The sequence below is a fragment of the Cnephaeus nilssonii genome, assembly GCF_951640355.1.
Source record: "Cnephaeus nilssonii genome assembly, chromosome: 17".
Lineage (NCBI taxonomy): Eukaryota > Metazoa > Chordata > Mammalia > Chiroptera > Vespertilionidae > Cnephaeus > Cnephaeus nilssonii.
Genome location: NC_137088.1, coordinates 53,018,883 through 53,038,228, shown reverse-complemented (window position 1 = coordinate 53,038,228; position 19,346 = coordinate 53,018,883). Strand labels below are relative to the sequence as shown.

The following is a 19,346-nucleotide window of genomic DNA, read 5'->3' as shown; positions in this document are numbered from 1 at the left end:
AAAAGGTTATTTTTGCATTTTTATGGTACAGAAATAGCTAGGTGGCCCTTTTAAAGCAGCAGGTTTTTGTTTTTGTTTGTTTTTACATAATAAAAGCTTTATTGAAGTGTAACTTAAATACCATAAAAGTATCTCTTTAAACTGTATGATTCAGGGTTTTTAGCACATTCAGAGTTGTACAAACATTATTTTCATCACCCATTAGCAGTCCCTCCCCACTCTCCCTTCCTCCCACCCCCTGGCAACATCTGTTTGCTGGCTCTCTGGATTTGCCTATTCTGGACATTTTATGTAAAGGGAATCATAGAGATGGGCTTTTTGTGTCTGGTTTCTTTGACTTAGCATAACATTTTTAGGGAGCTTCCATAGTATAGCTGGAATGAGCAATTCTTTCCTTTGGTGACTGAATAGTATTTCATTGTATGGCTAGATGGCATTTTGTTTATCCACTTATTAGTCGATGGACTTTTTGGGTTGTTTCCACTTTTTGGCAATTATGAATAATGCTGCTGTGAACATTGGTGAACACCTTTTTGTATAAGTGTATGTCTTTCTTTCTCTGGGGTAGATACCCAGGAGTGGGAGTGCTGGGTCATTTATAACTCCACGTGTAACTTTCTGAAGAACCGCTAGATGGTTTTCACAGAGGTTGCATGCACCCTTTTGATTTCCATCAGAAGGTTCTCATTACTCTGCAGTCTCACCAATACTTATTGTCTGTCTGTTGTTTTTTGTTGTTGTTAATCCTCACCTGAGGATATTTTTCCCCCGGTGATTTTTTTTTTTTTTTTTAGAGAGAGTGAAAAGGAGAGAGGGATTGGGGGAAGGGAGGTAGAGAAACATATAGAGAAAACATTGATTGGTTGCCTCCTGCAGTCACCCCAACTGGGGCTGGGGATCCAACCTGCAACCCAGGTATGTGCCCTTGACTGGGAACTGAACCCACAACCCACAGTGCTCGGGCCGACACTGAGCAACACCGGCCAGGGCTTGTCTGTCTTTTTATTATATCCATCCCAGCGAGTGTGGAGTGGTATCTCATTATGGCTTTTTATTTGAATTCCCTTAATGACTTGTGATGCTTTTGTGTGTTTGTTGGCCATTTATATGTCTTTAGGGAAATGTCTATTCCGTTTCTTTGCTCATTTTTTAATCGGTTCCTTTGTCCTTTTATTGAGTTATCTGCAGAGCATGTTTTAAAAAGAGATAGGTAGTACAATTTTCAGTGGTTTGGGGTTTTGCCCAGGTAGAGACACTTTTCTCTGCCTTACCTTGTTTAGGTACACAGAATTGTATTTTTAAGATTCTTAGGACTTTTAAGATCCTCAGGTAGAAATATAATGGGCAATGCTTGCCTGTTTTCTTTGGTTGGTTGTCGCCCTGTTTGTAACCCCACGCGAAGGAGGAAATGTTGCAGAAGAGAACATGGTTGTTCTCGCGGTGAGTCCAGCTCCAGACCCTTGGGGAGCTCATCGCAGTGTTCTCTGCTGGGATAGGAGGGTTTGCCCTCTTGTACCTTAAGGACGGTTGCTGTGCACAGACATTCACAGCCAGGCCTAACTCCAGGGCAGGCCTGCCTTTGCCGCTGAGCTGCCGCTATAAATGAGGCAGAAATGCAGCACGGAGGCTGTCCCGCCCAGGCCTGGTGATTGCTCTAGACAGGTTTACAATAGGAGGTGTGAAGTGTTTGGTGGAGACCGGAAGCGGAGTGGGGAGATGGGGGAGGGGAGGCACATTGAACTTGGCTGCTTCAGGGTGTGGGCTGACACAGCTAATCGAAAAGTATCGTCCTGGTGGCTTTTAATGGGCAAGGAAGCCGAGGCTTTGCAGTGGTTTTCTTTACAGCAAGAAACCAGAGGGAGGGAGGCCCGTTGAGCATCTAGAACCCCGGGCCTGGTGTGGAGGGACAGGCCTGCTGCTTCTGTTTTTATTTCTTGCTCTGTAGTCCCATTCTAGATGAGCTAAGTGCATGGAGGCAGGGATTCTGGGTGGTGGGTGCTTGGAGAGGCCTGCAGGTGCACTCTTGCCGATTTAGTTAGAGTGGGCGCAGGCAGAGCTCTCGGCACATGAAGTAGCAACTAGCAGGTGGCTCTCTGTTGGTCCTCCCGGCAGCCGGTAGGCATTTTTCACTCCTCATGGCTGTGGAGCTGCGTTTGTGGGGCCAGAGCCTGGGAGTCTGCATGCTCATCAGCTCCGGGGGGCACTGCTTTGGAGGCATAAGTGTGAGACCCCGCCGAAACCGGTTTGGCTCAGTGGATGGAGCGTCGGCCTGCGGACTAAAGGGTCCCGGGTTCGATTCCGGTCAGGGGCATGTACCTTGGTTGCGGGCACATCCCCAGTGGGGGTGTGCAGGAGGCAGCTGATCGATGTTTCTCTCTCATCGATGTTTCTAACTCTCTATCCCTCTCTCTTCCTCTCTGTAAAAAATCAATAAAATATATTAAAAAAAAAAAAAAAAGTGTGAGACCCACAGCCCCGGACAGGGGACTCCTCTACGCTCAGTTCTAAGTTCTGTGGCTCCAAGTCCCTGTTCTCCTGCCTCCCACCGTCCTCTGTGGCCGCCTGATAGCTGGGCTTCCTGAACTGGGATGGCGCAGGACGGGGTCTTCCTTTGCCAGCCGCGCCTTTCCCTCCCGCAGGACCTTTGCCTGTGCTCTTGCCCCGGGCCTCTTCTTGGTGACTTTATCCTTCCGGCCTCGGGTTAAACATTCCTCGAGGGCTTTCCCCAGAGCACCAAGGCAGTGGTTGGTCGCTGCCTTCTTCCAGGCGAGGCTTGGGGACACACTGTGGTTCCTTGCTCCGCGTCTTCTCCCCTTCCTGCTGTAAAGTCGGTGAGAGTAGAGATACCTTATTGCAGTGTGGTCCTGGATGGAGTCCCACGCCATTCCTGGCACGTGAGGTGTTCAGTAAGCATTTTGTGTTCATTAATTTCCTAACGAAACGTGAGTGGCTGCTGGCTTTTCTGTTGTGTTGTATTATCCCAGGCTCTGTTCCTGTGTCCCCGATACATCCGTCCACACACCTGTAGAAACAACCACAGGTTGGCCATCCAAATGTCTGCCCTTCTGGGACTGCTTATTTTCCGCTCCGTGGGGGTTAATTAGATGCCTTTTTAAAATCCTCACCCGAGAATATTTTTTCCATTGATTTTCAGAGAGAGTGGAAAGGAGAGGGAGGGGGAAGAGAATGTGGGAGGGGTGAGAGAGATCCATGGATTGGGGCAAACCTGCAACCCAGGTATGTGACCTTGACCGGAGTTGAACCTGAGACCCTTTGGTGAGCAGGCTAACGCTCTAACCACTGAACACACCAGCCAGGGCTAGATGCTCTTTAAGGGCCAGTTGCATACACTGAAATTAGTTGTTTATTAAAAACAAAAACTAAAAAATGGACCCATTTGCATTTATTTTAAGTAGCAACTTCCAGAAAGCCCTGCCAATGGCGGGATGTAGAAGGTGCGGCGATGGTGGAGGTGATAGTGTCTTCCTTGAGATGTGTTGTGGTTAATGTGTAACCTCTTTAATGAGGCTTGTATCTCGGGTTCATAAACCGTGCTGTGGAGCATGTGTTTGTAGTAAGTCCGTGGCGTTGTAGATAACTCATACCCCAAGGTTTAATTTCCTTTGGTTGAAAACAAGTACCACCACCAACTGGCAATCCTTCTATCTTGGAACAGGTTGGACACACCCAAATAGTGGTGGAGAAGACTTCCTTAGATTCCCTCTTACTTAGTCCACTCTCAGCACGTAGACAGTTTTAGAGAGTGAACTCAAGTGAGATACAGAGAGGTGGGGCCCTGGCCAGTGTGGCTCGGCTGTGGAGCGTCAGCCCATGTACCGAAAGGCTGTGGATTCAATTCCAGGTCAGAGCACATACCTAGGTTGTGGGTTCAATGTCTCCCTCTCTCTTTCACTCTCTCTCCTTCCCTTCCTCCCTCCCTCCCTCCCTCCCTCCCTTCTTCCCTCTCTCTTAAAAATAATAAGCATATCCTCTATTGAGGGGGAAGGAAGGAAGGAAGGAAGGAAGGGAGGGAGGGAGGGAGGGAGGGAGGGAGGGAGAGGTGGAGAGTGGAAGGTCGGCGTGGAGAGAAGGAGAGGCCTGTCTCCCTCATGTGGGCAGGGCGGTCAGGACTGGGGTCCGACAGCCGGCCTCTTGGGTGAGTGCTGCTTCAACTGTACCTATTGCTCCTCTGTGTGTTGGTGTCTTGGGGATTGTCCCCTTGGAGGGGCCGGATTAGAAACCAGAGCGCACGACTGCAATCAAAGCTTACGATTTTGCCATCCTAGAATTGCCTGCCTGTTCCATAGGAGAGGAAAATAATTGCTGGAATTTGGATGACATAAAACCCAGAGGCTGGTGACTCGGTAGTGGTGGATCTGCCTCACCAATAACATTTTGAAGTGCTCTCTGCCCCTCATGGCAACAGAAGCCCTCAGTTAAATAAACCAGCTGGTAAGTAAGAGCAAGAACAGGAGTGTTTGCACAAACCACCTTTACATTTTCTGATCCTCCTTGAATGTCAGTTGGTTTGTGAATTATTAACTTGTGTGCGTGAGGAAATACTGGTGCTTAAGTGTCGTGTATATTTTTATGTAAGAAAAAATAAAACCGACCACACCCTCAGCTGCTGCCATTTCACTCAGCAGGCATATTTAAAGCAGAGGTCGGAATGCTGGCCCCTCAGCCACACGTGCACCATCTATCACCGCTCATCCCGTGCCGCTGCGTTCTGCCGAGGAAGGCAGGCCAGTGATTTGCACTCAGCCTGCTGGCAGATACAAGTATGATGGTCCTTACTGAGCTGATGGAGTGTCCCGGTCTGCGTGAGGGCTTGGTAGGGCTGCCTGTCTCGTTGGGAAGAACGACGGGTCAGCATCGTGGGGTTAGTGAGCACAGGAGGCTGGCTTAGGAAGTCTGTAATGTCACTTCCCTTCAGCTTCGCCAGAGGGCTTTGAGGTGGGTCCTTGAATTTGTCACTGGAGAGAGGCCCGTCTTTTTTCTGTCTTGATTTCCTCGGCATGAAAACCTGAAGTTGGTCTCCCCTCCAGGCACCGCAGGGTGTGCCCTTGGAAGAAGTCAACACAGCCCCCTGAGGGCTGCATTGCGGCACCCACAGCACCCACGGCACCCACAGCACCCACGGCACCCACAGCACCCACGGCAGGAGGGACTGGGGACTTGAGTGATGGCGAGCGTCTCGGAGAAATCCACTGGGGCCCTGCTTTACTCTGACCTCTCCTCAGTGGTCCCAAGGGCTTCCTAAGGGTTATAGTAATGGACTGGTCACCTCTCAGGACTTACCTGGGGAGGGGGGTTGAGCAGCAGCCTTTATTTGGAGGGAGGGACGGGCTGAGGGAGGAAGACTCCATAAAGGATGAGGGAGGAGGGAGGGAGTTTAGAAGTGGAGTAGCAGGTTTTCCCCTGAGCTGGGTTCACCCTGGGAGAATAAGTCGCACTTGGAAATGCCTGGGCGAGGTGCTCGGGGCTCCGTTACTCGACTGCACGGTCTGAGCTCTGCTCTTTTCCAGGGCAGGCAGCATTTGTGCCACGGGAAGGGTGAGGGCAGCCGCCTTGTTCCTTCCCCATCTTGTCGTCCTCGGGTGCAGCGCCACCTGATACTGGCAGTTCTGCATTTCATGGGCGACTTCTTCTCAAGCTGCCAGGATTATTGCTGAGGTAGACCGGGGGCCCCACAGCCAGCCTCCTGCATGGACATGGGAGAAAAGAAGTCCAGGCTGTAAACAATTCTGTTTTGGGACTTTGTAGTGGCAAATTATGTGAATGGGTGGATTCAAAGTGCCTGGTTTATGGCATTGCGAATACCCAGGCCTTAGATAAATATTGACACCCGCAGGGTGACAGGCCTACCATTTGTGGCATTCCCCCGGGAATAAAAGAGCTTTTCTGAGGTGCTTGTGACCTTACAAACCACCCTGGCGAGTTTGTGCAGGTGCCTCCCCAGTAGCTCTTTGGGTTTGAGAGTGGGCGGTTTTCTCTCTGTGCTTGTGCAAGCTCCAGCCTACCTGAAGCCGAACCTGCTTTGGCATATCGATCTGGTTCAGTGTGCTGCGAGTGAATGTAGTTACCAGCACGGTTTTGCAGAGTCATGCTTGTGTGGTCATGCAGACCAGCGCTGGGATTGGAGCGGCTTTGTTTGTTTGCTCCAACAGCCATTCAGGGCCAAGTGTGGGGAGTGGGAGACAGGAAAGCCGGCCCCACTGAACCATACTTTGACCCCCTATAGCTCTGGGCTCAGAATTCGTCTGCCCTCTAATTGAGGAGGGTTTAAGATGCAAGTTTTGTTAGTGCGAAGTATGAGGAGCAAGACCCCAAGGTAGTGTGCTATTAGGAGGAAGTCCTGATGCAGTAACTTGATTCGGGCAAACTGAAAGGAGACTTTAACCAACTTGGGTTTGATTACATCATCTTTCAAAAAGGAATGCTGGGGGGAGCGGGGGAGGGGTGTGTGTTCATCAGATAACAAGTGTTAGGCAAAGAAGTGCTAGCTCCTTATAGGGAAGCTGCCTTGATGTAGCTGAGCTCATCTGATGTCTAAGGTTTGGTGTGACCCAGGGCCCTTGATTTCCTGCTGAGGCGGGAACTGAGTGGCTCTCGTCTCTCCCAGCACACGGAGAGGATGTGGCTTATCCAGATGCCACATGGTGTTTCTGCAGCCTGTAACTAGGACTCCAAAAGGAGTCACTTATGTTGAGTTTTGTAGAGATTTTATTAAACTTTTGCTGGTGATTTACTTTAAAACCAGACTGACATCCCATAGGTACCTGTACTCATTATTTGGTTAAGGCATAGTTTAGAAAGTGGGATTACTGCTGGGATCCACCCTTTAAGACATATCTTTGGGAGTAAATGACCTGGAACTTCAAACTCAAGAGATGGCTGTGTGTGTGTGTATGTCTGAGAGAGAGAGAGAGAGAGAGAGAGAGAGAGGTGTGAATGAGCTCTTGGCTTTGGGATGCCCTGGGCCTGGATGAAGGTAGTGGACTATGTGGTACATTGTTGCTCAGTCATTTTCACGGCCAGTTATCCATTTGACATAGTGACACTTTCATAATGTTCAAGAATAGGGGACACATGCTTGGTGCTTACAGTCTCAGTGAAAGGAAGTCCCATATTGTAACAGCGGAAAGCAGCCTGTGTAAGATGACGCCTGCGGAGACTGTGCTTGTACCTTGACTTAGTATCTTCGCGGTCACTTCCACGACCAGAGAGGTGACTGTGGCCCCGAGAAAACGCTGGGACGAGCTTTTAAGTTGACAGCGTTTCATGACGTCTTAGTCGCTTGGCTTCAGGGATGTTTCATGGCACATAAACGTTAAAAACCTGATGGAAAAGTTGACAGAACGAGATCCCACATCGATAAGCTAGTGAATAAAGCCAGCGAATTAACTGTTAACTAGAAGGCTGACCATCTAAAACTGCACATTATCTTTTTCTTATCCTCCACCTGAGGATATGTTTATTGATTTGAGAGAGAGAAACATCGACTGGCTGCCTTCTGTACGTGCCATGACTGGAGATCAAATCCACAACCTGGGTGTGTGTCCTGACCTGGAATCGAACTCACAGCCTTTCGGTGCATAGGAAGATGCTCAACCTACCGAGTCACCCCGCCGGGCAGAGTACTAGTAAATCTTCATTTTCAAGTGTTGAGGTAGCTGGGAAAGGAAGGGAGGGTAAACCTAGGAGATAATATTTAATGTTTGAAAGAAGATGGTATTGAAAACCTAGAAGAGAAGATAGTGTTGAGAATGTCTGATAATGTTTGAAGCAGTCTTGCACTTAATCCGTTTGTAATGCAGAGGATCGTGGCAAATGCAAGGACACCTGGACTTGTGTGTGAGCTTCATAGGTTTCTGATGCCTGGGCTGTGCACAGGCACAAGGTGTTAGAAGTGAGTAGTGGGTGTGACTTCAGTCGGAGAAAAGAAAGATGCCCTCGAGTGCCTGGAAGCTGATGGGGCCTCCAGCCACACCCCGAGGAGCCTGGGCTCCCCAGAAAGGATCTTCCTTCGAGTAGCTCTCTCCTGGGAAGGGAGTTAAACCACTTGTGTCAGTTGTCCCTTACTCTCTTTCCGTGTGGGTGGGTGAGGAAAGAGATGCTGATAACACTAAGGTAAGCTGTTGTTTGTACAGATGTATTTGCTTAAAAAAAAAGCACTTTCATTTCCTTCTTCCTATGTAGTGCTCTTTCGTAACCCAAAGTGTTGACTAAAATTGCCCTCTAAACACGTGCTTTAACAACAACAAACCAGGATGACCAAGCCTTGAGCTAACATTTAAAAAAACCTTTTGGTACACATTTCTGTAACTTGAGGTTTGCGTACTATTATTTTCATTAATTGGATTATATTAGAGTCTGAATTGTCAGAAATGAGGGTTAAAAAGCCACAAAATGTCTTGATCCTTCCCTGGTTCTGGGGAACAACTAGACAAGTGTTTAGAATGGCGTGTAATGACTTGGGGGTGTTTGTTCTTAATATTTTAACGTGTGTCTTTTGTGGTCAGGGGAGTGAAATGCTATTGGAGGTTTCCTTTCTGAGGAATCCAGCATCAGTGATGTAGTTTCCTTACTTATCCTTTTATCCCAGTGAAATTCCTGGCTTTACCTTCTGCCAGAAAGACAGACTTGGGATGTGGCCATCAGTACATTTTATGGGGCTGTGTTAAAATATGTATTTTCTTTTTTAAAAAATATTTTTATTTCAGAGAGGAAGGGAGAGGGAGAGAGAGATAAAAACATCAAAGATGAGAGAGAATCATTGATCGGCCGCCGCCTGCATGCCCACTACTGGGGATCAAGCCTGCAACCCAGGCATGTGCCCCTGACCAGAATCGAACCCGGGACCCTTCAGTCCGCAGGCCGACGCTCTATCCACTGAGCCAAACCAGCTAGAGTAAAATATGTATTTTCTTCTCTGATGGCGACGTTCCCCTCAGGGCTTTAGGTGGGGGCACGCGTGTCTGAAATCAGTGTGCAGTGCAAAAGCATTCCAGTGGCGGGTAGGGAATTGACCACCGCGTTCCTGCTGGTTGGCGATTGTGCCAGTTTCGAAACACATTCTGGTGGGTGACACATTCGGTCAAGAGGTGTTCATAAGACATTGCTAGTTTGCAGCTTTAATATGTAACCCCAAAGTTAATGAATTTTAAAGCTGCATCGTGCTTTTAATAAACACCATTTATTTACAGGGGTGGTTTTATAGGAAGCTCATTCCACGGTGACATTTGTGGGGCAGAGGGTGCAGGTGGAGGTGTTAGGAAAGCAAACATTCTGTGACCAGAGGGGCACTGGTGGACCTTACAAAGCACCTGGTGAACCCAGGATTCAAAATTTATCCACTCGATTAATGTGTCCTCACTTCCTGTCCCTTTGCCCGGCTGTTTTACCTGCTACAGAAGCAAGCGTCTCAGTTCCTGCTTCAGTAGAGCAAGGTTCCAGTTAGGAGACTCCTCCTCCATCCTGACCCGAGGAAACTCCAGCCTCGGAGTGTCCCCAGAGGTGAGCACAGGGGCACTGTCTGCCCCTGGAGGTCAGGACTGATAAGCCCTCTGCTCTCACTGAAGCTCCTTGTGACTCAGGATGTTGATTGATTGACAGGGAGGGAGGCCTGGCTCCCAGCACCGCCTGCACTCGGTTCCACAGGTGCCGGGCTCTGGGTCAAGTGGGAGCTGTGTGCTGGCTGGTGTCTGCCATGGTGAAGGGGCCTGTGTGGAGGTGATGAGTTGGAAAGTCCTGTAGAGTTTGAGGACTCTGAAAGGGCAGGTTTGTGACCTCTTCAGAGATGATAAGTAGAGAATAGGGGACCAGACTGCTGACCCCTCTCTTCTCCTCCCCTGCTCCTTCCCTGTGGCCAGACCACCTGGTGGCTGTAGGCGTTCCCTGCTGGGCGGTCATGGTGGTGGCCCCCTGTGGCAGCTGTGGGAGGGTCAGCCTGTGGCCAGCCGCTATTCCCCGTGCAGACCCCCTTTGTGGAGTACCTGCCCCCTGCAGAGCTGGTGGGGCTCCAGTGCCTCCTCCTAATTTAATTAATTCATCTTTAGGGGTTAACGGTGCACGTGCCATCTTTAACAAGAGACTGTTATGGGAGATTTGTGGGCTCCCCCTAGAACCCCCCACAACTAAGCATGAAAGTGCTTAAATAACGAAATCACATCACACCCAATTACTTTCCTTTCTTTAGCCAAAATCTTAGTTTGGTAGGAAAAACAGATCCTAGAATCTCCTGTTTTAGGGGATGTTCAGAAAGCAAATGTTGGTTGCTTTCAGTGGTGGTGGGCCTCTGACTGTTACAGACTCGCAGTAGCTGAACAAGGGCATATTCTGCTTCTGTGGAAATCAGCCTTCATGGCCTGAAGATGGACGTTCACGAGGGACCCGGCACCGAGGTTCGCGAAGGTTTATATGACCCTTGACGTACTGGCTGGCAGGCACGTGACTGGCTGCGCTTCTCCGTGTTGCCCTGAAACTGCTTGTGTCTTTGTGTCTTGCCCTTTCCTTTCTAGGAGGTCCTGCCTTCTTGGCTTTTTTTGTTTGTTTGTTTAAGGTTCATACCCTCTACGCCCTATTTAACATTTCTGGTACTCTTCCTCAAAATCGTGTTCTTCTCCCAGGTTTTAGCTAAGGTTTTGTGTTTTTCTGATAAACCTTTCTTATCACAACTGACTTTCCCTGCTCTGAACGCCATCTGAACTCAGTGGTGTCCATAGCAGGGGTGATACCCTCGGGTGCTCCCAGGGACAGGCAGGTGCTGAGCTGAGGGAAGAGGGCCGTGTGGGACAGTACAGCGGAGGGGCCCTGGGCCCCTGGAGGACTTGCTAACCAAAGGGTTGCTACTGTCAGGAGTGTTCGCCCAGTGGTTGTTCCAAGGGAAACAAACTATTATTTTGTGTGTGAAAACCTTAGGTTTCTCCCAGCACTGTTCAGTCACAAACAAACCATTTTCCCTGACGCCCAGCTTTGGTGAAGAGCCACCAGTAGCCAGCTGCTGCCTGCCATCCCCAGGGGCCTGCCACGCCAGGGCCTTTGGCTGTCCTTGTTTGGTCCAGAGTCTCACCTGACCAGTAGGTTGTAAACTCCTTAAGGTTATGGGCTAGATCTTATCCTAATTTGTATCAGAGCTTAGCACAGTAGACATTGTAGAAAAACACTCAATTACTGTTTGTTGGATTTGTCATCTGTTGGGTGCTAAGGGACAAAACTTAGACCTGCATTCAAACTAGCCATGGGCCGGGGTGAGGTGTGTGACCTGCCAACGTGGAGGGGTGCATCCCAGGGGACTCCTCTCAGTTGTCTGCAGCATCAGAATTCAGAGGCCGCACTGATTTCCATCGCGGTTTTAGCTGATTTTAAGGAGTCAAAGTTGTTGGTGCCTCTGGGGTCCTTACATGGCTGGTGTGTAGCATCTCTTTAGACTCGTTTGCATACCTCATTTACGTAGAGAACTATCTATGTAACATTTTCAAATAATGAAGTAACTGTGATTTATTACTGACTTTCTTAAATATAATTGACCCAAAGCTTACAGGATGAGCTGTATGTATCGTATCGAGTTAATATCTCAGTGATTTTTGCCTTCAATCGTTTGCAGAAAGTGTTCCTTTCTCCGAGTCTCAGTTTGGGGTGTCTTGCTGAGCTTACTGAAGAGAGATGGCCGCACATTCCGGACCTCCTCCTGGTGGGAATTCTGGAGCGAGGAGGCCAGAGGGGTGATTCTAGTTTAAGATGCAATTTCATTCTAAATGTAAGCCTTCAACCGTTTGTACGCCATAAGCGTCTATAGACGCAAGCGGCGGACTTTTTAAAATTAAACTCAAAATATCGTGGCAGTTAACTGGTTAATGTGGATTATCAGGCTGTTTAGTAGTGGCACCTGGTTAATGAGGGGAAACATCACAGTAGAAAAGATAAGGACATCTGATATTCTAGATTTTAAATAAATCTCTTATTCTCATACAACCTTATACTGTGGGTCACCTCATAATGTGGTGATTTCAGTGGGCCTAGATGTGTACTGTACATAATTCCTCAGAAGGTAAAAATGCAGCAGAAATAGCCTTCGGAGCGTAAGGGATTGAATAACTTACAAAGTTGCATGCTCTCCTCGCTCGCTCGCAGCCTTGACATTTGAAAGCACTGCTCTGTCCTAGGAACGCAGGTGACTCCTTTTAAAATGGCGGCAAAGATGCATTTCCTGAGGGTGAGGAGCAATGTCCACCGGAGTCCACAGTTTCCCGAGAAACACAAGGCTCGCGGCCAGGCCTGGGCCCTCAGTAGTGCTCCATAGCTGGGTCATTGGATTGCATCTGAAAGCTGAAAATGTGCAAAGTGCGGTGCCGGTCAGGAGTCCAGACAAGGTTGAGTAATGGGAAATAGCCTGGCCTGGGCACCAAAATGAGTATGAAAACCTCCTCCTTCCTCGGAGTGCTGGCCACAAAGTGAGGACCAGTTCCTTCCACAGTGAATTATGATTCCTATTAACGTTGAAATACAACCAGAGCCGTGCTGCGCGTCCCGAGAGAGGTTTGTCTGCATTCGGGGACCTGTGAGCAGTGCCTGCTGTGAGGACAGTGCGAATTATGTTGTCCAGGGATGCGGGCCCCTTCCTCACTGGACGCACTCCCCGCAGACGGAACCTTCCATCCCTCGGCTTCCCAGGAGCCAATTAATAATTCTCGCCACCAGTTTCTTTCGTGGTTCTGGGTGTAGGAAGGTGCCGGTCAGATTCTGTAAATACTGATGAAGCCTCCAGTTACACTCAGGGGGCCTTTGTTTCAAGCGTGTCTTCCTGGTGAACTGAGTTTCCCAAGCCGTTCCTCTGTGGGATGGTTAAGAACTTTGTGCGCCTAAAAGACGTGGGCTAATATCCGTGTCCATCCCCCACCACATTTTTTAACAAAGGTCTTGAGTTATTGGGAAATGCAAATTTATTGTTAAAACCCACGTTTCTCATCCAGGTGCCATTTCACTTTAAGTATTTGTTGATTTCATGGTTTAGAAGTATTGGTGCCCTCTCCGTGACTTAGATTCGGCACAGCGGGGCCGGCATTTCGGTGATGGTGGAAGCCTCTGTCCACATGGTGTGGTGTGGCCCACATGCGGCTGTGGAATCCTCGCACAAGTGCGACCGAGGAACTGAATCCTTAATTCGTTCAAATAGTAACATTGTTGGCCGTGTGGCTAGTGGCTACTGAATTGGACAGCACAAGGTTGCGTAATGGGGGTGGGGGGGCGGGTATGTGTGTGTTTCTCAGCTACTCGAAGCCTTCGCTCTTCTAGTTCGGTGGGTTCAGGTAGGGGGATTTGTTAGGAAAAATGCTCAGCAGCCCAATTGTGTCATGCACTGTTAAACAGTTTGCTTTTCAGACAGATAAAACCCGGATAAAACTTGAACTGTTCTCGCCAGAGGTGCCTCTTGCGTGAGCTGCAAAGGGTGGGCCAACGGTCATCTTTCAGCAGATTAGCGGGAAGAATATCCTTGGCCGGGCTCAATTGCTCAAAGATTTGTGCACCCTTTTTACAAGAACAGGGACAATTTGTGTTATGACAGTGGCTGACAAAATGTTTAATGAAAGCTGCAATTGGCAGTAACTAAATTCCCTGAGGTTTCTTTCCGCTCCTCTTGCTACTGAAAGGTGCAGAAATGCTTTTGACAGCATCTGTCCTGCTGACAGATGACTTGTTTTGACAGGAGAATCTGAAACCTTCAACTTCAGGCACATTCAGATGTCCAGCTGGGTGAGGGCTGCTCATGTTTATAGAAATAAGTGAGGTCTTTAGATTTGTGTGCATGGCAGCTGCCACCTGAAGGAAAGTCCTCATTAAAGGGTTTTCACTGATTAACTCTTTGTTCTTGAGAACTAAGATGAGAATTCACATCCCTCTCTGTACAGTTCTTGGGCTGAATAAATGTAGTTCATTAATCACTGAAAAATGAGTGTCAGTAAGCATAGTAGTCAAAGGGTTAAGAAAACTTTATTTAAAAATTGTTCTGAAAAAAGTAAGCCATTGTTGATAACATTATTTACAATAGCCAAAAGATGGAAACAGTTCAAATGCTCATCCACTATTAAAATGATAAAATGTGTTACACACACACACACACACACACACACACACACGAGTATTATTCAGCCCTGAAAAGGAAAGAAATTCTCACATATGCTACAACATGAATACACCTTGAGGATATCATGTGAAGTGAAATAAGCCAGAAACAGAAGGACAGATACTGTATGGTTTCACTTTCAGGAAGTACCTAGAGTTGTCACATTTCACAGAGTCAGTCCAATGGAGGTTGGCAGGCCCGGGTGGGGCCGAGGGGAGGGTGGGGAGTTAGTGTTTAAGAGGTACTAAATTTCAGGGACAAGATGAAGAAGTTCTAGGGATGGCTGATGCTGATGGTTACACAACAGTGTGGATGTGCATTGAACTGTACACTTAAAAATGGTTAAGATGGTGCATTTTATGTTACCTGTATTTTACCACAATAAAACAACATTATGCTGGCAGTTTGTCTCCCTGGAATGAGTAAACAAGAAAATGCCTCTGAGGATTTTATTTCAGATTATAGTCATCAGGGAGAATCTATAATAATAAAAGCGTATATGCTAATTAGACTGGACGTCCTTCCGGGCGAAGCTGGGGCTGCGAGGGAAGCCTGGGTCCTGGGTGCCGGAGGGAAGCCAGTTCTGGCAGTGGGGGAAGGAAGGCCTACTCTTGCATGAATTTTGTGCATCGGTCTCCAGTACAGTAAATATTTCCCCCATGTCCTTGTTGACCAGCAGTTTGTCCAAGTGGCAGGACTAGTCCCTCCTCAGACTGAAAGCTCAGGCTCACAAGTGGGAGCCGCCCCGGGGCCTGCGCTGCATTAGCTGTCGCCTCTGCAGTCGCTGCGGGCCTCCCAGAGGATGCCCGTTAGCCAGTCTGCTCCACTCCCATCGGCTGGTGCACAGCTTCCCTACTGCATCGGAAGGCGAAGGCCTCACTTCCAGGCTGACCAGTGAGAGCTTAAGCTCCACGGACAAATCCATTCACCTTCCTCACTGCTTACTGGCTCTTAGGGCTCGGGCCCGATGCTGTTTGGCTTTGTGATAGACCAGCTTATGGAAGACCCTTTCACGTCGCCTTAGTGACTTCACTCCAGACAGTGTAAAGTGAGGCTGCCAGCGGATTGCCCAAGACCCAGCTCCTGTGACCAGCTCACCCCTGGCTACACACACAAGCCAGAAACAGCCCCTCGTTGTGAACCCGATAGCCTCAAGAGCTGTGGGCTAGGTGAGAGCTTGGAAACTGGTGGCCCTCAAGCCAGATGTAGTTTGCACATATATTTGTTTGGCTCATCTAGGGTTACTTTCTTTCTTTTTCTGAGAATTGAAAGGACTTCATGTGAGAATTCAGAGTTGGAGCTTCTCTTGACAATGGAGGAGCCTAGTCTGCACTGGCTTTGGGCAGGCCGGTGGGCACTGCCGTGTCCCTCAGCCCACGCCTCAGGTGGCCGTCCACATGGCTTGTCTGCCCCCCCGGCTCTTGCCTTTGTGGTTTCTGAGTCTCTCTCTGATGTCTCCTCCAGCTCAACACCTTCCATCACCTGTGCTAATGTCAACTCATTCCAGTCACTGTAAACTCACGGATCTCTAGACACAGACACGATATTTTACGCCCCCCGCCCCTCCCCTTATGATAACGTGCTGAAAACAGAAGACAGTTTCAGTCCGTCTGGTCCTTCTTCTGATGTGGGCGAAGTCTCTCCATTTGTGGATTTTCTTTTCCGAGTCTAACCAAGTGCAGACAAGCTCACACTTGACTTTGGTATGTGGTTTTAAAAATTACCACCTTCAATTTTTTTATAGTAACATAATATCTAGACAAATTGCTTTTCATTCAGGCCATGCCCCAAACACAGATGTGCCATTATTGCACGTGTGGTTTGACTTTCATTTAGATGAATGTCTTGGGTTGGCAGTGAAATGGCTATCGGCTCTAGGCTAGTATTGATTGGGATGTCGCTGGCGTAAGTTTAAAAGGTAGTTGCCACTTTTGTGACATTGTGCCCCTTAAGAGCTAGACTTTAAACCCATGATTAGTAGCACTGTTAGTTGGCAGCAATGCCAGTGAACGGATAGCTGAGATGAAAATGTTGGCCTCGCTGGCTTCCGCAGGACTGCATGTGCTGTGGCCGGAGCAGGGTGCGCTGTGCCGGAAGGGCCCACTGGGACCACATCTCTGTGGCTTCTGTTCCCGTGGATTAATTAACCTACTCTGGGGGGAGGGTGTTATCTGAGGAGCTCACCTGACCACACAGTTCCCAGCTTGTTGCGTGTCTGCCTCTGTGGGTACAGCTGGGAGTGCAGGGGAGAGCGATGTGACTCTGAATGATTGTGACAGTGCCATCATTTCGAGAAGGCCGGACACGTGTGGCTTTCATGCCTTTGGTTAGCACAGCCACACATTTCTTGTGACCGTGGCTCCTCTCTGCTGTGTGATTCGGTCACTCCGGTATTTATTCATTGATAGTAGGAGCACCGCGTTGGTAGTATAGCTTTGTGCTTACGATCTTACAGTGTTCACTTTCTCGAGTCCCTTCAGCTTTGACTGGACACGTGAGCGATTTTCACTCTTAAGTTGTGCAGACAGAATTTCTCAACCCCTGAATATAACTGTTGTCTTAGGGCTGGATAGTAGATTGTTGTTAAGGGCTGTTCTGCTCATTGTAGGATGTTAGCAGCACCCTTGGCTTCCACCCTCAAAGCCATAGCCGCCTTCCCTTCCTTGCAGTTGTGACAACTCAAACTGTCTCCAGACATTGCCTGCGTCCTCCCTGAGTGAGAACCAGCGCTTTTAGACAACAAAGGGTCAGCCCTCCACCCCATCTTTTTCTTTGCTATTGCTTGATGGTGTTTGATGTGTTAGTAAGACATTGATTAAAATGCGCCCTTTATTTTTTTATGTTTTTTTAGGTAGGTATTTTTTAAAATTTTTTCTTTATTGATTAAGGTTATTACATATGTGTCCTTATCCTCCCATTGCTCCCCCATCCCTCCACTCATGCCCTCACCGCCCTGGTGTCTGTGTCCATTGGTTAGACTTATATGCATGCATACAAGTCCTTTGGTTGATCTCTCCCCCTTTAAAACAGCCCTGGCCTTGATAGGGTACAAAGCATGTACACTTGAATGTAGGCAGCAGGCTGGCTTACTTTAGAATATCTTTCATGTTGCTAAGTGACTAGATGGTATTGATTAAAATTCATTTTAGTTTAGCCAAGCTCAGATGATTTGAGATTTTCACAGGGACTTGTTTATGGATGCAAGTGGCAGGAGGTACAGCTATAAAGATCGGTGTCAGTAAGGTTATTTAAAATAATGTGTGCGATAAGGCAATCATTATTTTGTTTGGGGGTGGAGTAGAAGATTCCTGAATTTTGGGTGTGTTGAAATTTTGATTCAGCTGTTTTTTTTTCTTTCTTTCTTTCTTTTCCTCTCCCTTTACCAGAAACCTGAGTTACAACAAACTTTCCGAGATTGACCCTGCAGGTTTTGAGGACTTGCCAAATCTACAGGAAGTGTGAGTGTTTTCCCCACACCTCTCGGGGGTTGGAGGGATGGAGAGCTCCTCGGGAAAACCCACTCCTGCGCAGCGTCGCCAGTCGGGGTCTGAGCTCTGAGAAGGAGCGTCGCGGTAAGGTTGTGGGAGGCAGGTGTACTGCTCCCCCGCGCTCGCTCGCTGCAGCCATCTCCTCCTCCTAGGCTGTCAGTGATGGTGTCAGAGGCCCGTGGGTACGGTTCCTGGAAATCACAGAACATGTGGGTCTAGGGGAGGCCCCTCCCTGTGGGAAGCCCTGGGACCAGCTGGGCTAGCACACCTGGCGGGTACTTCCCCACGGTTCCCAGGAAACAAGGGACAGAAGAGTGGGCAGTAGAGGCTTACCTTTTCTGTCTCCTCCAGACAGAGCGGGGCATGTGCCCGCGGAGCTCAGGCCGCTACCTCTTGCAGGGTCCTTTAAAGCAAGCCGCAGTTTTTTTCTTCTTTATAACGGAAAGAATTCTGCTTTAAAAATGGGTGTTAGGGTTATCAGGAATTTTAGTTCCACAGGGACTTTAGGACACTTTCACATAAATCATGCATGCCCACTGCAGAAAATTGGAAGCTGTAGAAATATGTGAAGACGGATGAATTAAAGTCACCAGTATTCTTACCAGACATAACCATGGTGAGCACTTAGTGAAAACATGCCCCCTGCACATGGAAGTTTGGAATCAGGCTGTGGATACAGCAGTCACGGCAGCACCCAGCTGCACCTTTGGTGATGCTGTCCTCACACGGACACTACGATGATATAAATAATTTCTTTACAACAATTCCCCCCACTTTACAGAAGAGCTAAGTACACTGGGAGACGCTAAGTACACTTGTGCAGTGTTACATGGTTGGTCTACCTGAGAGCTGAACTCCAATCCATTTGATTCCAAATGTTCTGCATTTAACCCTACAGTGGCACCACCCACCGTAAATTCCCATGTCCCTCACTAACCCGCAGCATTCAACTGAAGGTTTTCCAGACAGAAAATCTAGTGTTTGACAGCTTGCATCATTGCATCTTTCTACACCATCTTCTCATTCTAGCCCCAAGCATTTCCTCCTCCTCCTCCAGACCCACGCTGGCCTCCAAGTTCAGCCTCTCTCCTCCCCTGCAGGTGGCTCTCCCCTTCCCTGAGGTCCCAGTGCATTTGTAGGCATGTGTAAGCAGGACGGCAGGTGAGACCGCCCCTCCTGTGCTCCCTCGGAGCTGTGCCTCCTCCCCTGCCTCTGCTGACACTCGGGAAGGTGGGCCGTGCTGGTCACTGTGCTGAGCACTACACTCCTTACGGTCACTCATACTTTCTCCAGACACCTCTGCGGCAGCACCACCTTCCCGCGTGTGGGAGTCGTAAAGGCAGGGTTGCATCGTATGGATGCAATACGGCAGAGCGGGAGAAACACCCTTCGTGGGAGCAGACAGACCTGGGTTGAGGCCTGGTCCTGTCCCTCAGCGGACTGTGCCCTGGACAAGACACAGTGCCTCAGCGCCTCCTTTTGCCCTTCCGCAGTGTGGACATAGCTGCGCATTATTGCAGTTGTTACTGCTAATTGGACATGACATCCACGGCCTTGCACGTGGGAAGGACTCACTGAAAGTTATTTCTCTTCTGCTTCCTTCTAATCCCATAGCCACTCAAGCTGGGTGCATTGTTACAAACAAACCCTTGAGGGCCCATAGGTTGAACTGGGACCACCTCCGTCCCTGGTGTCACCCTGGGGTGGGTGAGACAGATTCCCCAGTGCCCAGA

At 48.8% G+C, this 19,346-nt stretch overlaps 1 protein-coding gene across 3 annotated transcripts in view; it reads left to right on the top strand.

The window, feature by feature from the left end:
- Positions 1-19,346, top strand: part of LRIG1 (leucine rich repeats and immunoglobulin like domains 1) — a 107,965-nt gene that overhangs the window by 18,592 nt on the left and 70,027 nt on the right. The window contains exon 2 of one of the 3 annotated variants that reach the window (XM_079795776.1): positions 17,512-17,583. The exons of the other annotated variants lie outside the window; for them this stretch is intronic. Within the exon in view, the coding sequence (XP_079651902.1) occupies positions 17,512-17,583 (72 nt within the window). The remainder of the gene's footprint in view (positions 1-17,511; positions 17,584-19,346) is intronic. 3 annotated transcript variants of the gene reach the window in all.